Raw genomic sequence first — 15,672 nt, 5'->3', positions numbered from 1 at the left:
ACCACTAATTCTTGCACATTATAATATCATTATTACTAGTTTATAATAATTACAAGGAAATGATTTTGGATTTTGTGTGGTTCAATATGAAATATAATTATTATTAGTAATACATCATACGGGCATTTGATTTAAAATCAATTAAAAGAGACAAATAATTAAAAACAAAGGCAGTAATTTTGTGATATATATATATATATTTGCATTAATTATTTCTTGACATTAATTGTTGGGTTTTTAAAATCATTAATTACATAATAAATACATTACTAAAAATAAAGAAGAAGTGAATTCACACAATCATTCATTAATTCATTCACAAATTAAAGTCAAAAAGTTAATACTGATGTCTTAAAAGAAAACATCAACTATATTAAAATCAAAATCTATAAAATTAAGATTTAACCTTAATACGAGAAACACATGTCTTATTTAAAGGAGTTGAATTCAAATCTCTTCTTTATTTATAACTTATATGTCATAAAAATGCCTTTTAATGTCTAATAAAAGGATATTTATAATAATAATTAAATAGCTAAAGCATTGAAACACTATTCACTATGAACCTCCGAAACCATAACTATGGTCAGCCTGGACAGCAGTCTCCATGACATTAGCCATCGTCAAAGCACTGGCCCTTACAATCAGATTATTCTTCAGCTTCTCCATAGCCTTCATGTAGGCCTCAAGCTCCTCTGCCCCCATACCATCAATAGCCTCGTCCCACCAAAACCCGTCATTGTTTTCCACGTTCTGTGCCTGTTCTATCTCCTTTCCACGCTTCTTTTCCTTCTCCAGCTCCTTCAACGACTCTTCATACTGCGTGTAGATTTCTTCAAAACCTGGAAGATCTGTTAATGTTGCATAATCTTGACTGTTGTCATCATCATCATCAAAAGCTGGGTTTCCACTGAGATATTGATCCAGGACCGTGTCGATGTCGGGATGACCAAAACAGAAAGGCTTTTCTCTAGGACTTGGAGATAGCACGATAATGCCGATTTTTGCACCAGACAAGATGCAAAGCTCGCTCGCTTTCTTGAAGAGACCCTTCCGGCGCTTCGAAAAAGTCACATGCAAGTTGCTTTTCTTTTCAAGTTGCTTGATCTCAATCCTTTGCCGGCCTTTGGTTTTCCCTGCAGGTTTCTTCTTTCCCTCCTCGCCGTCTCCGCAACACTGGTTTGCCATTTTCTGCTGGTTAAGCATGGTGATGGGTGATCAATATTAACAAAGATCGATTATCACCCCCCTAAAAGAAGATGAATGTGAACAAAGATTGGAGCAGATCAAAATTGTGGGGTTTCACTATTGGAGAAGAAGCTATAAATATGAGTTATTTTATAATGGAATGAACCTCTAGATTTTCTCCATTGGCTAAAGATTTGTTTTCTGAATACGTCAAATTGTCAATTACCTAAATTACAGTAGCATTTTGGGTTTGATTTGGAAAGAAAACCTTCAGAAATCGTCAACGATGATATTGAATCGTATGACTCTTAGCAAAGAAAAGCGTGTGTTACACAATTGTGGATGGGTAAAAGTATAATAAATAAAACCAAGAAAATTTCCCATAGAATTTTAGTCCAATTTTTTCTTTCCTTGATTTCTTAAATTAGTGTACCTAATTAAGGTATGTCATGATTGTAATAAATTTTTAAAAATTTTCAAATAAATATTTATTTTTTGTTTTATTTTTTTAATAATTGAGAGGGGATTCAAACCTTACTCTTTAGACAGGGGTAATGCACCAATCAATGAGTCAAATACTCGGATGCTATTTTTTATTTTATTTAATGTAGTTTTTATATTTTTAAAATGGATCAAATAAGCATTTATAACTAATAGATGACTATTATTACTTGTCATTTTATATTCATATAAAATTGACATGACGCTTATATAGAAAGTAAAAATTATCATATGACCATGTCATTATGTCACGAGGAAAGTGTCTCTATCCCACATCGGACAGGAACGGGAGGTCCTGGGCTCCTTATATGGGGGTGTGCTGCACACTCCCATAAGCGCGTTTATGGGAGAGAGAGTAATGATCCCGTGACAAGTGGTATCAGAGCGGACCGGACCTTGTCTGACTCACGCCAAGCGCCCGGGCCTAGGGAGACTCAGGGTAGGCAGGGTGGCCGACGGCAACGAGGACGTTGCCGAAATCGGATGGGAGAGAGTGTCACGAGGAAAGTGCCTCTATCTCACATCGGACAGGAACGAGAGGTCTTGACTTCTTTATAAGCAGGTGTGCTGCACACCTCCATAACCGCGTTTATGGGGGAGAGAGTAATGACTCCGTGACAATTACACCCCATTAACATGTTACATCATAATCTCTTATAACATATCAAACATGACTTCAGTATCACGTTATATAAAATGAGAAGTGATACTTTGATTAACAACAATTATCAATTATTAATCACAAGAGTTTACTGAACTCAAAATAAAATTATAAGAGTTTGATTGGATGTAATAAAAGAATAAATATTTTATCTGTATTTTTAAAATAATTTAAGGCTTTTTTAAATATTATATCTTTACATGTAATGTTGATTTCATATACTATCGTCAACACTATGGTAGTGTTTGGTATGAGAGATGCACATCTACATTCCTTACAATGTATTCGATTAAATTATATTACAGCATTTGTTTAGAAATAACTAAACATAATATAGATTATAATATAATCACATTACAGTCAATTGTGTAAATTGTAATGTGATTGTATTAAAAAACTATTGCAATCTCATATTACAATTACTATGTCATGCTATCAAACTTAATTTGACATTTTTTCCTTTTCCCAATCATTAAAAATCTAAAATTATTTTTATCACTTTAAACAAATTTGAAAATTAGAAATAGTTTTAAATTTTTGAAAAAAAATCTATCAATTTTGAAAAACATAAAAATAATTTTTTAATTCTTAGAATGTTTCAAAAATTTAAAAATAATAATAAAATTTTAATTATTAAAAAAATTCTCGAGCAATAAAAAATAGAAATAGTTTCTATTTTTAAGAATTATAAAAGATTGGAAAATCCATAAAATAGAAAGAATTTTTTAAAAAATAAAGATATTCTTTTTAAGGCTTTAATTTTTTAAAATTATGAAATTATTTTCTCTTTGTAATATTTAATAAACTTTAAAAATAAAAAATATTTCTTTTTCACTTTCAAAATTTTTTTCATCTAATCCTTTTGGTTTTATATTTTTTGATTGTTTTCTAAAAAGAATTATGTCCATTTTTAATGTTTATGGAATATTTCAAAAATAATATTCCAAACATATCCATTTGCCCTTTTTTTACCTTAAAAAGAGATGCCACTATGCAACGGTCATATAATTTGCCATGTTTCTAGAAGTTTTTAGCACTGAAAAATGGTGTATATACGCATTATGTGGCCAAAAAAATTCGTACGCATTAAAGAGTAAATCATAGATAATTAATTAATATACAACCAGAATTTAAATCCAACTTTTACTCCATCAATGCACCTCTCTCTCTCTCTCTCTCTCTCTATATATATATATATATATATATTATACTTAAATGTTATTACACTCTTGGTTGTATTTTCATTTTCATAAAATTTAAAAGAAAATGGTTGATTTCAATATATTAAAATTGTTATTTTTTTTTATAAAATTGGTATTTTATGCTTCTTAATGTCAAAAAAATTATGAAATATTAAAACTTCGAACAAAAATTAAATTTCTAAAAGAAATAAAGGGCATTGTTTTTGGACGTAAAAAAATGAGAGGAAGAAGAATATTTTGTTTGACCTATTGGAATAATTTAATTGCTGTTAAAATATAACTTATGAAAAATGCTAATAATCAATACACATTCAAATTAATTTGAATTAAAAGCCAAAAAACATAGAAATCAATGTTTCTTATGTTTAGCCTATTTAAAGTGCATTTTGACAAAAACATTTTTCATTTTGATAGAAATTTCATTATTGTAAGAACTTAGATTATACCCTTGTTGTAACAACTTTGTCAAGGACTATAACCACCTACTTATTTCCTATTATTAGAGTTGGAATTTTTAAGTGAAATTTTGAAATGGTGGGAAGTCGTAGGCTACAATATCTAGTTGTATACAAATCTTTTTGCAACAATGTTATTCATAATTAGTAAGACAAGTGAGGTGCAAGACATGATGGTTTATGGTTTGCGAGACAACTCCATGATTCTTTTTGAGACGTTAGAAATGAGGCTTTGTTTGATTGAAAAAAATATGAAATAAAAGACTTGATAGGATTGGTTAAATTTCAATCTCTTTACTGGATAAAAGCAACGGAGGGGAACAGTAATATTATTGATGCAACTTGGTGGACTGATCTCGCATTCGAGCATTTAACTTATTAGTTAGTTTATGATCTCTTTCTTAAAATAGTAAGGTTCAAATTTTCCTTTCTCTAAATATATTATAAAAAAACTTGGTGGATTGATCTAAGAAGTAACTCATAGCCATATATCCCTAAATATCTACTTCGTAGAAAGGATGCTTAGTAGAAACCTCCTTGATCCAATTTTTTCAACTTTAATGTTGATGGCTCCATTAGAGAGAAACCAGACCCCTCAAGATGTGGTGGCGTGTTGATAAACTTTAAAGGTATTATTCTTCCCATGTTTTTTGGACTCTTTAGTGTATTTGATTTCAATTATGTTAAGTTATATGCTATTAAAGTAGCTTCAAAAATATTTTGTGACTCACGTTGATTTAGAAAGTCATATTTAGTTGTTGAATCAGACTTTATGGTTGCCCTAATTTGAGTTTTAAACCCATATAAAAGGCCTTAAAATGATGGAGGCTTTTTAACAGATAAATACATCATGAGATGTCATTTGATATGTTTTTTTTTAAACATGTTTAGAGAAGCTGATTACTTTGTTGATTTGCCTGTGAAAATGGGTGTGGACAGAAATGAATTATTTGTAAGGTGGTGCTAACTCGGAAATATTACTTTTCCTATCGAAGGTGGTGTGTACTTTTAGGGATGCATTACTCTTCTTATTGAAGGTGCTGTGTCTTTTTAGGGATGCCCAAAGAGGAAAATTAGGATGACAAGTATCAGTTGGTTTGTGGTTTGGTTTCAACTGTAGATTGTTAACTATTTTGGTTGGTAAGTGCTTGTAGAAAATATTCAAGATTTATGCAAAGAACTAAACTGCTTGATGTAAAATAAAAAACTACAGAAGAGGATATTTATAATAGTTAACTAAACCTAAACCTACTTATTGTGCAAGTAAAGAAATAAGTAAATAAAAAAGTATTTTAACCTAGACTTCCTTAGAGTATAAGCAAAGTAAAAAAAAAATAGAGAAATATTCTCCCTAAGATATTCTTAGAATTAAAAAAAATAGAGAAATATTCTCTCTAAGATATTCTTGGAATTAATAATTACAATTCATGCTAACACTCCCCCTCAAGTTAGAACATAGATATCAATTATGCTCAACTTGTCAATTATACCATGGACCACCTTCCTAGAAATTATTTTTTTGAAAATATTAGCTAATTGATCTTCAGACTTAACAAATTGAATTTGTATAATTTTTTGATTGAGGTTCTCCTTGATGAAATGTTAATCAATTTCGAACATGCTTGGTGCAATCATGTTGTACAAGATTTTGCGCAATTTCAATGGTTGCCTTATTATCACAATAAAGATTCATAAGTTTTGCATATTCAATTCTCAACTCTTTAAGAATAGTTCTAATCCACAATAATTTGCATGTAGCATAAGCCATACCTCAAAACTCAACTTCTGCACTTGATCTTGCCATAACCTTATGCTTCTTGCTTTTTCAAGTGACAAGATTACCTTCGACAAAAGTAAAGTAACTAGATGTGGATCTTCTAGTAGTTTGACCACCTGCCCAGTCAAAATTCATAAATCTTTCAATGTTAAAGACACCATTTTTCAAGAATAACAAACCTTTTCTTAAAGAACTCTTCAAGTATCTTAAGATTCAATATAGTGCATTCATATGTTCTTCACTCGGTGCATGCACAAACTGACTTACAACACTTACAGCGTAAGCTATAACCAGTCTTATGTGTGATAAATAAATTAATCTTTCAACCAACCATTGATAACGACTTTTTTTGTTAGAACTTGATTTGAAAAAATCCTAAGCTTGTGATTTATCTCTATGGCTATGTCTACTGGTTTGTAAACAAGTATTACAATTTAGGTTAAGAGATCTAGCACATATTTCCGTTGTGAAAGGAAAGTATCTTGTTTCGATCTTGCAACCTTAATCCCTAAGAAATATTTAAATGGCCTTAAATCCTTCATTTCAAATTTAGTAGCCAGATATTCCCGTAATGCTTTCATTTTGCATGGGTCATCTCCTGTCAAGACCATATAATTGAAATACACGATTAAAGCTATTACTTTCTCCTCTTTGTGTTTTATAAACAAAGTATGGTCTAAGTTACTTTGCTTGAAACTAAATGCTTTCATTATAGAAGAAAACCTCTAAAACCAAGCTCTAAGTGACTATTTTAGCCCATATAATGACTTATACTGTTTACAAACTTTCTTTCTACACAACAAACTGTGTTTAATTCGTGGTGGTAACTTCATCTAGACTTCTTCCTCTAAGTCTTCATGTAGCCTATACAAGCTTCAGAATACAAGATTCGTGTTAGAGAGTTCTTTTTAAATTAAAATTGTTCTGATATCATGTAGAAAATATTTAAGACATAAGCAAAGAACTAAACTGTTTAATGGAAAATAAATAATTACATAAAAACTGTTCTGATATCATGTAGAAAATATTTAAGACATAAGCAAAGAACTAAACTGTTCTTCATGTAGCCTATACAAGCTTCAGAATACAAGATTCGTGTTAGAGAGTTCTTTTTAAATTAAAACTGTTCTGATATCATGTAGAAAATGTTTAAGACATAAGCAAAGAACTAAACTGTTTAATGGAAAATAAGTAATTACATAAAAACCTATTTAGCCAATTAAACCTACACTTACTTGTTGTGCAAGTAAAGTAATTATAATAGCTAACTAAACCTAAACCTAGTTGGTGTGCGAGTAACCTAAATAGCAAATAAGGACTTCCTTAGAGTATTAACAAAGTGAAAAGAAAATAAAGAAATATTCTTTCAAACATATTTCTAAAATTAATGAAAATAAAAAAAAATTCTTCCCAAAATATTTCTAAAATTAATAATTACAACTCATGTTGGTAGTGCTTCAATTCCATTTTAGTGCTCCATGTGGAATGTTTCTTGCAAGACTTAGTACCCGTTTGGCCTAACTTATATTTACCTTATCTACTGCTTAAAAGCAGAAGTTGGGCCAAGTAGAATTTCGTAAAAAGTTTTTAAAAAAAGGTAATTTTTTTTTAAAAAAATAAAATCTAAAAAAAAAAAGAGCTTAAAAAAAGCTCCAATTAAGAGTTTTCTCTTCTTTTTTTTTTTAAAAAACACGCCGGCTTATTAAGAGAGTTATTTTTTTCCAAAAAAATCCTCTCTCTCAAAAAAATACTCTTCCTTTTCTCCCTATCAATCTCCTTCTCCCCTCTCCTTTTCTGCAAATTAAGAGTTTTTTATTCTTACAAAAATTAAAAGGATCAAAAACAAAAAAATCAAAACTACAAGTATTATTTCTTCTTTTTTTAGTTTTCTTTTTCTTTTTATTTTTTATCATTCTTTTATTTTTCTGAGTTTTGGAAACTCTGTTTATTATATGATATTTCTTAATTTATTATTTGATATGTCAATTATGTGATATTTATTTGTTCTTAATTTTTTTTATGTATGTAATATTTATTGATTATGATTGAAATAAATTAAATAAGTTTGTTCATGTTAATGATTTGTTCATGTCAAATATGTATGATAATAGTACTTTTTCTTTTGTGTTTTTGACAAACCAGTTATTTTGTCAAACATAATTAAAGTCTAAACCACTTTAAGAGATCATATTATTGATTAAAATATTATCTTTTTATCAAACCTAAATTAACTTAACCTAATTTTGATAAAGATACAAAAATATATAATATAAATCCACATTTTGATTTTACAAGAAAATTTAACAATTATAAAACTTTGTACTATATAATTTAGACTTAAAATTTCAATTAAAATTATGAAATAAATGACAATATCTATTATTTTCAACTAATTGTGTATAAAATAAATTTTCTTCTTAAACTATTTAATTCTTGCGGAAGAAATATCTTTTTTTGAAAGGTAAGAAATGTATATTCTTAAGCCAAAATATTCACGCATGTTGCAAAAAGTCTTTATGTTATATAAAAATGCTTTTATATTTTCAAAAATTTATTTTAAATAAATAAAAAACAAAGTTAATTTTTTCTATTTTGAGTAAAGAAATTCATGATTAGTAGAAAATTATTTATTAAATATATTTTATGGTAATTTTAATCTAAATTAGAGTTTATATAAATTATTTTGTCAAATAGCTTATCTATAAAAAAAGGCTTATAAAAAATAATTTTAGCAAACAACTTTAACTTAATTTTAAAAGTCATTATTTTTTATAAAAACTTTATAATAGCTTTTAAGTTAAAAAAAAACCAAGTCAAATATGCTCAATCTAAGAAAAAAAAGCAGACAGGTGTCAGTGGAAACTTCATATCTTTCTATTATAACTAAATTACAATTTTGGTTTCCCTATGGTAAAAAAAATGGAAAGGAAAAACAATTTCAGGAAATTTGTTTGCTGCCATAAAAATAATCAAACACCCAAATTACAGAATTTGGAGCCAATATTAGAAAATCTAGGATTGATTTGGCCCACCTCTTAAAAACGAAATTCAACATCTTACTTATAGCACAAAAAATAGGAAATAGAACCTCTATTTCTCACGGCCAATCCCACTTTCCACGATTATCATCCTCAAGGCTACGTACGTTATTTTCCTCTCCTGTCTTTTTACCGTATGCATGAATGTTAATGGCTGCGCATTAATTTTATGGTTTAACAAAGGACATTCACCCTTATATGTTTGATTCAATGTTGATTATTGTGTATGGCGTAAACAATGAGAACTGTTTGCATATGTTTATTTCATGTATTACGAATTTTCTTATGATAGATTAATATGTTTCAGTCCTGGATCCCCATTCTTCTATTTGAATTAATTCACATTACACCTGCAACACCTCAATCTTAAGGCCCAGAAGTTTAAGGTTAGCCAAAATTGAATTTTCTTGCAACCCTGATCAGGCATAGCATTAATTGTTTAAGCTTATAATGGAAAGCTCTTAATTAGTTTCTTAAGCTTATTCACCTTATATGGTCTCTGTCGCAGGGTGCATTTTCATATCAGTTCTATGCATTATAGATTAGCTTAATGTACCGGTGGTATTCAAACATCCCAGAAATTACATATGAAAGGTTTGTACCCACTAGGAAGAAAGGAACAAGGAAAAGGAGAAATTAAACAAAGTTCTAGGTCTAGAAGAGTTTTGTTTTGCTGTGTTTGTTTTAAGAATGGTTTCAATAGCAGTAGCTTAGTGAAAAAGTGGTGTTAGTATAGTATTCATTTACATGGCATGCCATACTTGAATGCATGACTTGTTTTCCTCTGGTCAGAGTGGGACAAACAGCAGAAACCTCTGGTCTCAATTTTCAAGTATGACTAAAAATTAACAGTTATTTCACTGCTTCATTCTCCATTGCATTGATCAATTGTAGTTTCCAATGCAAGTTCCATCCCAAGTTCCAAAGTTTATGTTTGAATCAGTATAAAAAACTCAAATGTTTCTTTGTTTGGAGATGGATAACAATATGAAAGACTTGTAAGAAATTATAGATAGTGGTCATTTTTAAATGGAGATAGTTTTTCTGAGGTGTCTGTTGGCTGTTGCTGGAAAGTGGGCAACTAGAAGGGAGAAAGATAGCATGGCTGTAACTGGGAATAAAAAAAATAATTTGTTCTGGTATCACTTATGCTTCATATGTCCTAATTGTTCTTAAATTCATAATAAATAATTGAGCTACGTCTTCTTGTCTATGTCCAGTTGGAAAGATGTCAGAGATCCTGCTGGGAGCTCATACATTGACATCTCATGGAGTAAAGGTGGCCAGAATACATCTATATGACTGGCTAATTCTTGTATGTCTTGTTGTTATTGATGGCCTTCTGAATTTTATAGAGCCCTTTCACCGCTTTGTTGGGGAAGAAATGATGACAGATTTGAAATTCCCCTTCCACAAAGATACCATCCCTTTCTGGGCTGTTCCAGTATGTGCCTTATGTGGTTACTTGAAATCCCCTCTACTCCATTAACCAATTCATAAAAATTTTCTGATTCCTGGTACAGTTTCTTGCAGTATTGCTGCCTTTAGTTATTTTTTCCATATACTACTATTTCAGGAAGGATGTATATGATTTCCATCATGCTGTACTAGGTACCTAACAGTCTTCTTTGCTTTCAGAAACTAGGCTGTGATTCACAATGCTAATGGTTACTCACTGAAATGCTTTAACATGCACTTAGGTCTTCTATTTTCTGTCCTGGTAACTGGAGTTATAACGGATTCAATCAAAGATGCTGTTGGTAGGCCGAGACCAAATTTCTTCTGGCGCTGTTTCCCTGATGGAAAGGCGGTGTGTTTTCATGTCCATCTCCTGCCTATACACATAACAGCCGCTCTGTATTCATTTGTGGAAAGAGGCTTCTTGACAATTGCTTCCATTACGTTTTAGTAAGCTAAGGCATGTTCTTGATTCGTTGCATCGATCATTGCCTGCTTTTCATTCCATTTGTCATTGGCATGTGCAGGTGTTTGACAGAATTATAGGGGATGTTGTTTGTCATGGAAATGAAGAGCATATAAAGGAAGGATACAAAAGCTTTCCCAGTGGTCACACTTCATGTAAGCTTAACATGTATTTTTAGATTGCTAAAGAATTCTGGATTGTCTTCCCTTGAAGCTATTAAATGTATAAACCGTTAACAACATTTCACATTTAAGCGATGGAGATATGCAAATAATTTGAGTTTATTCATTTGACCAGATGAAAGTTCATAGTTAATGGCCCCCTGTTTAACTGCAGGGCCATTGTTTTGGACAGCCAATGCTTTCGTTATACATATTCTTTTTTGGAAACTTAAGGAAAATTCCCTGATACTTCCTAACATTATCTAGGTGGACTATGAAAGAGTGTTACATATCCGCAAATGATTGATCATTAAACATTTAATTGGTATTGTTTGATTTCTTGCTGTGTTCTGTACATAACAGTGGTGGATATGGATATGCAGGGTCTTTTGCAGGTCTTTCGTTCCTTTCATGGTATATGTCAGGAAAAATTAGAGCGTTTGATCGTAGAGGCCATGTTGCAAAACTCTGCATCGTGTTTTTACCAGTGCTTGTTGCCGCTCTGGTGGGTGTTTCTCGGGTGGATGACTACTGGCATCACTGGACAGATGTTTTCGCTGGAGCTCTTATAGGTTTGTTTCCTAATGAGATTGAAGCTGATTAGCATTGGAATAAGCAAGTACTCCTTTCGTTCTTTCTTGGTGCAGGATCAACCATGGCAGCATTCTGTTACTTGCAATTCTTTCCTTCTCCACATAATGAGGATGGTATGTCTCTCTTAAGTTTGTACTAATAAAATTACACATGAATTTATTCTTATTGTTTTGCAATTCTGGTTAAAACTGCTAAAAAATATTTATTTTATATACTTTCGGAATAAAATTATGGAGTATAAATTGATAATTAAAATTTTATAAAATGATATCTTCAACTTGACTCTCTAATACTCAGAAGTATTGAAAAGCGTTTGTTGGGGTGGTTGCTCCTAGCGCTCCCTTGTGGGTTTTGGTTTTAAGAGCAATATTGGTGTGTCTACCTTCTAAATCAAACATATTTAGAGTTTGATACATCATATGGGTGACATAATTAATTTTGAGAGAGCAGTTATTTAAAGTTTTTCTGATTCGAATATAATAACTTTTTGAGTTGGAAAATACACATACTTTATCATCGGTTAGACATGAGCAAAGTGCTATATATTCTTGCGCTTGTATAAGAAAATAAATATAATAGAGAAAGTTTTTACTTGTTATGGGGTTTCCCCATAAAAAAATATGAGTAGAGAAGACATCACTTGTTTTTTCTTGTGAAAGTTTCATCTCATGGCCACCTTATTCCTTACTTGCTCCTTTTCCACTTTTCACGTGAGTATAGCCCTAGTAGGTGAACGACCAAAATTATAATGTTGATTGTTATATTGGTACGTTATGCATCCTTTTCTCTTTCTTGCATTAACAATTTTATGATCTACCTTTGCTTGTTGGTGTTGTATTTTCTAGAATGTACAGATGGAAACAATAGTATTGGAGAGTGGGGCTCTTGTTTGGAAATGTCACAAGGGCCTGTCTGTGTTTTATTTCATCCCTCACAACCATTAATTCTGCTTCGATCAGTCGCTTAAATTTGCCAATCCCATAGGTTAAAATTTCAAGAACTTGAAATTGACAACAAGCATATGCTAAAGAAAAAAGGAGTGAAATTGCACATTCTTCTGTTGAATTGTGAACTATTTTGAAGATTAGTTTGCAAATCAGGGTTGTTACTTATTTTGAACATGCAGGTTGGGCACCTCATGCATATTTCCAGATGCTGGCCGACAGGCATGCTGCTCAATCTTCAGGAACCAGAGCCATCTCTCCCCATAGCCGTAAGCATCAAACATATATTGAAATACTACCCATGGTATCAGGAAGTGGATCAGTAGATTCAAGCCCCGATATTGAAGCAATGAGCCCTGGAAAAAGACATTGAGTTGAAAGTTTCTTTTTGTTCTGAAAGATGTTCAATTTGAAGGGCTAATACTGGTTCAGTTGACTTGTAAATACTTCAGCAGGCTACTCTAATTTCTGAAACTGAATGTTGAATTCTAATTGAGGTTGCAATTGAAGATTTGCTTGTCCAGTTGGCTTATTAATTACTACTAACCAAGCAGAAATTCTTGGCGAGACAGGAACCTAGCCAAATTCAGAATATTAGTTAGTTCGATATGGGTTTTGGGAGGGCAACTATGAAATTTCATTTGTTCAATGGCTGAAGCTGAAAATGGGTATTCAAGTTCATAATTGAAACTTGAAATTGAAATTTGTCTACTCAATTATGTTGCATATCTTCCCAGTTGTAGCTCAAAAGATATGTCTAGCCATTTTTATAAGAAAGATATGCCTATTATTATGTAACATAGAGCATTAAGTTGGATTTATATACAGAATATCCATATATTTTAGATGTGTAATACTAGTTTATCTAATCCTTTCAACTATTTGAAAGTGATGTGAGAATAATAAATAATAATTATAGACATTTTATTTCTTGTGATAATGAGAAATCTTTTTATTAATATTATGTGGAAAATTAATTACAATACAGCTAATATAAATTAATCTTTTAGATCATCTGTCAACTTCCTTGGAAGAGTAAGCTGGATTATCTTGCTGCTTGTACTTCATGCTAAATATGTGTACCAAAAATATCATTGATCATTCCGTAATCCTTACAATACTCATTCTTTTTCTCCCTTTTGTAAAGAATTTTAGGCCCATTAGAAGATTCCCTCTTTGTTTAGGCCAACCACTGCAACCTTTGTATTTTTCTTGTACGAATTGAATCTTGTAAGAAGAGGCATATTCCAGCTCATAATCCAGGGCAAAACTTAGATAAAATTCTTGATTTCCCAAGGTTTTATTTGATCAAATGAAAATTAATTTTAAATATTGAAATCGATTGATTGCTAAACTTAAAAAAAAGAATTCAATAATATGTAAAGATTACTCTACACTACATGTTGAAGGATGAAAATTTTATCATATATTTAATAAACCTCACCTAGAACTTGCTCCCATGTTACCCATGCTTCCATGTTGGTTGTAAAATGTTTAATGCTATTGATTGGAGTGGGATTTCACCTTCATCCCAATCCTTGGTTTAGCTTTGCAAGTCTAGCAACGTATAGGTTGCCTTCCACAAGATAATAAGATGTCGCTATCAGAGATCTGTCTGTCTAATAGCAGCACTCTACTTAATAACGCGTGTCACCGCCTAGACAATAACTTTTAGTTTATCAGCAGTTGGCCACAATAACTTCTGCAACTCCTTCCATTTAAGTTCACTTACCTGTCTCTTTGTTTTTAACTTTTGATATATTGGACTTGAAGCCATCTTTTTGTTGACAAACTTAGATCCATCACCCCATTTTCATCTGCTTCATATCCTGTCTTTTCTTTGATCATGTAACTCTTTTTTTTTTTTTTTTACAGCTCCCATTTGCTTATATTATTCATTTGCTCTCATGGACTTGTCTTCCTTAATTTCTCTCGTTCAAAACATGGAAGCAGTTAAACTTCCAGTTTGTCTGAGCATCAAGAGGTACAGGAGGAGGAAAAAGTACCAGAGGCTGAAGCGTGTGATCAGTACTGCTCAAGAAGATAAAGAAAGTGAGGCGACTTCGATGTTAGAAGAGTATCGCCCAAGGGGGTGGAAAAGCAAAGTGATGATCCCAAAGAATATTGCTTTGCCAGTTGAGCCTATGAGAAAATGGAGAGATTCATACGAGGAGATGATGCTTTGTTTTGCTGGACATGTTACACAGCTCAACAATGGTAACGTTTACCTGTTTAAGAGAATTCCAAAGGCTAATTCCCATCGTTTAGGCAACACAGACGACTGAGAAAAGGAGAATGGATTTTCAGGGGTTAACAGTCTGTTAATTATTTGCTCAAACTCAAATTATCCACTTCTCTTTTCTTCTGCATTTTTCTTGTTTCCCTGCCTTTGCAATGCTATGATCAGTAGGAAAGAAATATATTGTGCTTCAAATTTCCAGTTAATGTAAAACTCTTTAATCATCCTATATATGGAAAAGCAGGTTGTAATACCTCAACCATGTTGATATATATTTGGTTTGGGATTTTCCTTGACTCGGTATTTCCTTTTAAAGCTTTTATTATAACAAAGTAGATTTACTTCTGGTATGTTGGTGTATTTTTAAAATTAAAGGTTATGTTACTTAATGAAAAGCTATTTTAGCTCAAAAGTTATGTTTCATAAAGTGATATAGTGTGACTATTAGATTGTAGGTAGGGTTTCATGTGAATGGCTATGTTTCTTAGTAAAATGACATTCAAAAGTTATGAGACAAATTGACAAAACATCATAGCTTAAAAGTTTAAATATGAAAAGTTATTATTTCAAATTATAACTCAAAGATTATATTTTATGAAATAAATAGTTATCCTTTCATAAGATGATTATTGAAACAATATAATTATTCAAAAATTGTGTCTAGCAAAATGTGAAGATGTCTTTTAGACAAAATGGTGTCTTAATGAAAGAGTTGTGTACTTGAAGAAGAGACACTTGTAAGCCTATATAAAGGGCTTGTTGCTAACTATTTTGATACATCAAATCAAAGACAAAATAAGAGCAAAAAAATCAAGAATAGGAAAAGTGTTGTCTTTTATTAACATAAACACTTAAGTTCCCATCAACTACAAAAGCATCTAAATTTTTTATTATCTACTTGTTACAGAAAGTAGGCTCTGAGATCGAATAACTTTACAAACCCTCGGGTGTATCTAGCGATCTACTCTCGTAAAATGCAAGACGAAGT

General features: G+C 31.2%; 2 protein-coding genes across 2 annotated transcripts; one reads left to right on the top strand and one right to left on the bottom strand.

Annotated features, from left to right (window-relative positions):
* Window positions 1-558: 558 nt before the first annotated feature.
* LOC110422793 (agamous-like MADS-box protein AGL62) lies at window positions 559-1,188 on the bottom strand. Its single transcript, XM_021436810.2, has one exon. The coding sequence runs from the start codon at window positions 1,186-1,188 to the stop codon at window positions 559-561; it is 630 nt and encodes a 209-aa protein (XP_021292485.2).
* Window positions 1,189-8,836: 7,648 nt separating this feature from the next.
* On the top strand, window positions 8,837-12,818 carry LOC110422649 (lipid phosphate phosphatase 2-like). Its single transcript, XM_021436651.2, has 8 exons — window positions 8,837-8,925; window positions 10,043-10,266; window positions 10,346-10,433; window positions 10,523-10,632; window positions 10,808-10,901; window positions 11,291-11,479; window positions 11,555-11,614; window positions 12,628-12,818. The coding sequence occupies exons 2-8, from the start codon at window positions 10,051-10,053 to the stop codon at window positions 12,816-12,818; spliced, it is 948 nt and encodes a 315-aa protein (XP_021292326.1). The 5' UTR covers window positions 8,837-8,925; window positions 10,043-10,050.
* The last annotated feature ends 2,854 nt before the right edge of the window (window positions 12,819-15,672 follow it).

Source organism: Theobroma umbraticum, unplaced genomic scaffold, assembly GCF_002168275.2.
Source record: "Theobroma umbraticum cultivar Fairchild unplaced genomic scaffold, ASM216827v3 scaffold_146.0, whole genome shotgun sequence".
Lineage (NCBI taxonomy): Eukaryota > Viridiplantae > Streptophyta > Magnoliopsida > Malvales > Malvaceae > Theobroma > Theobroma umbraticum.
This window is presented reverse-complemented; position numbering and strand designations above follow the sequence as displayed.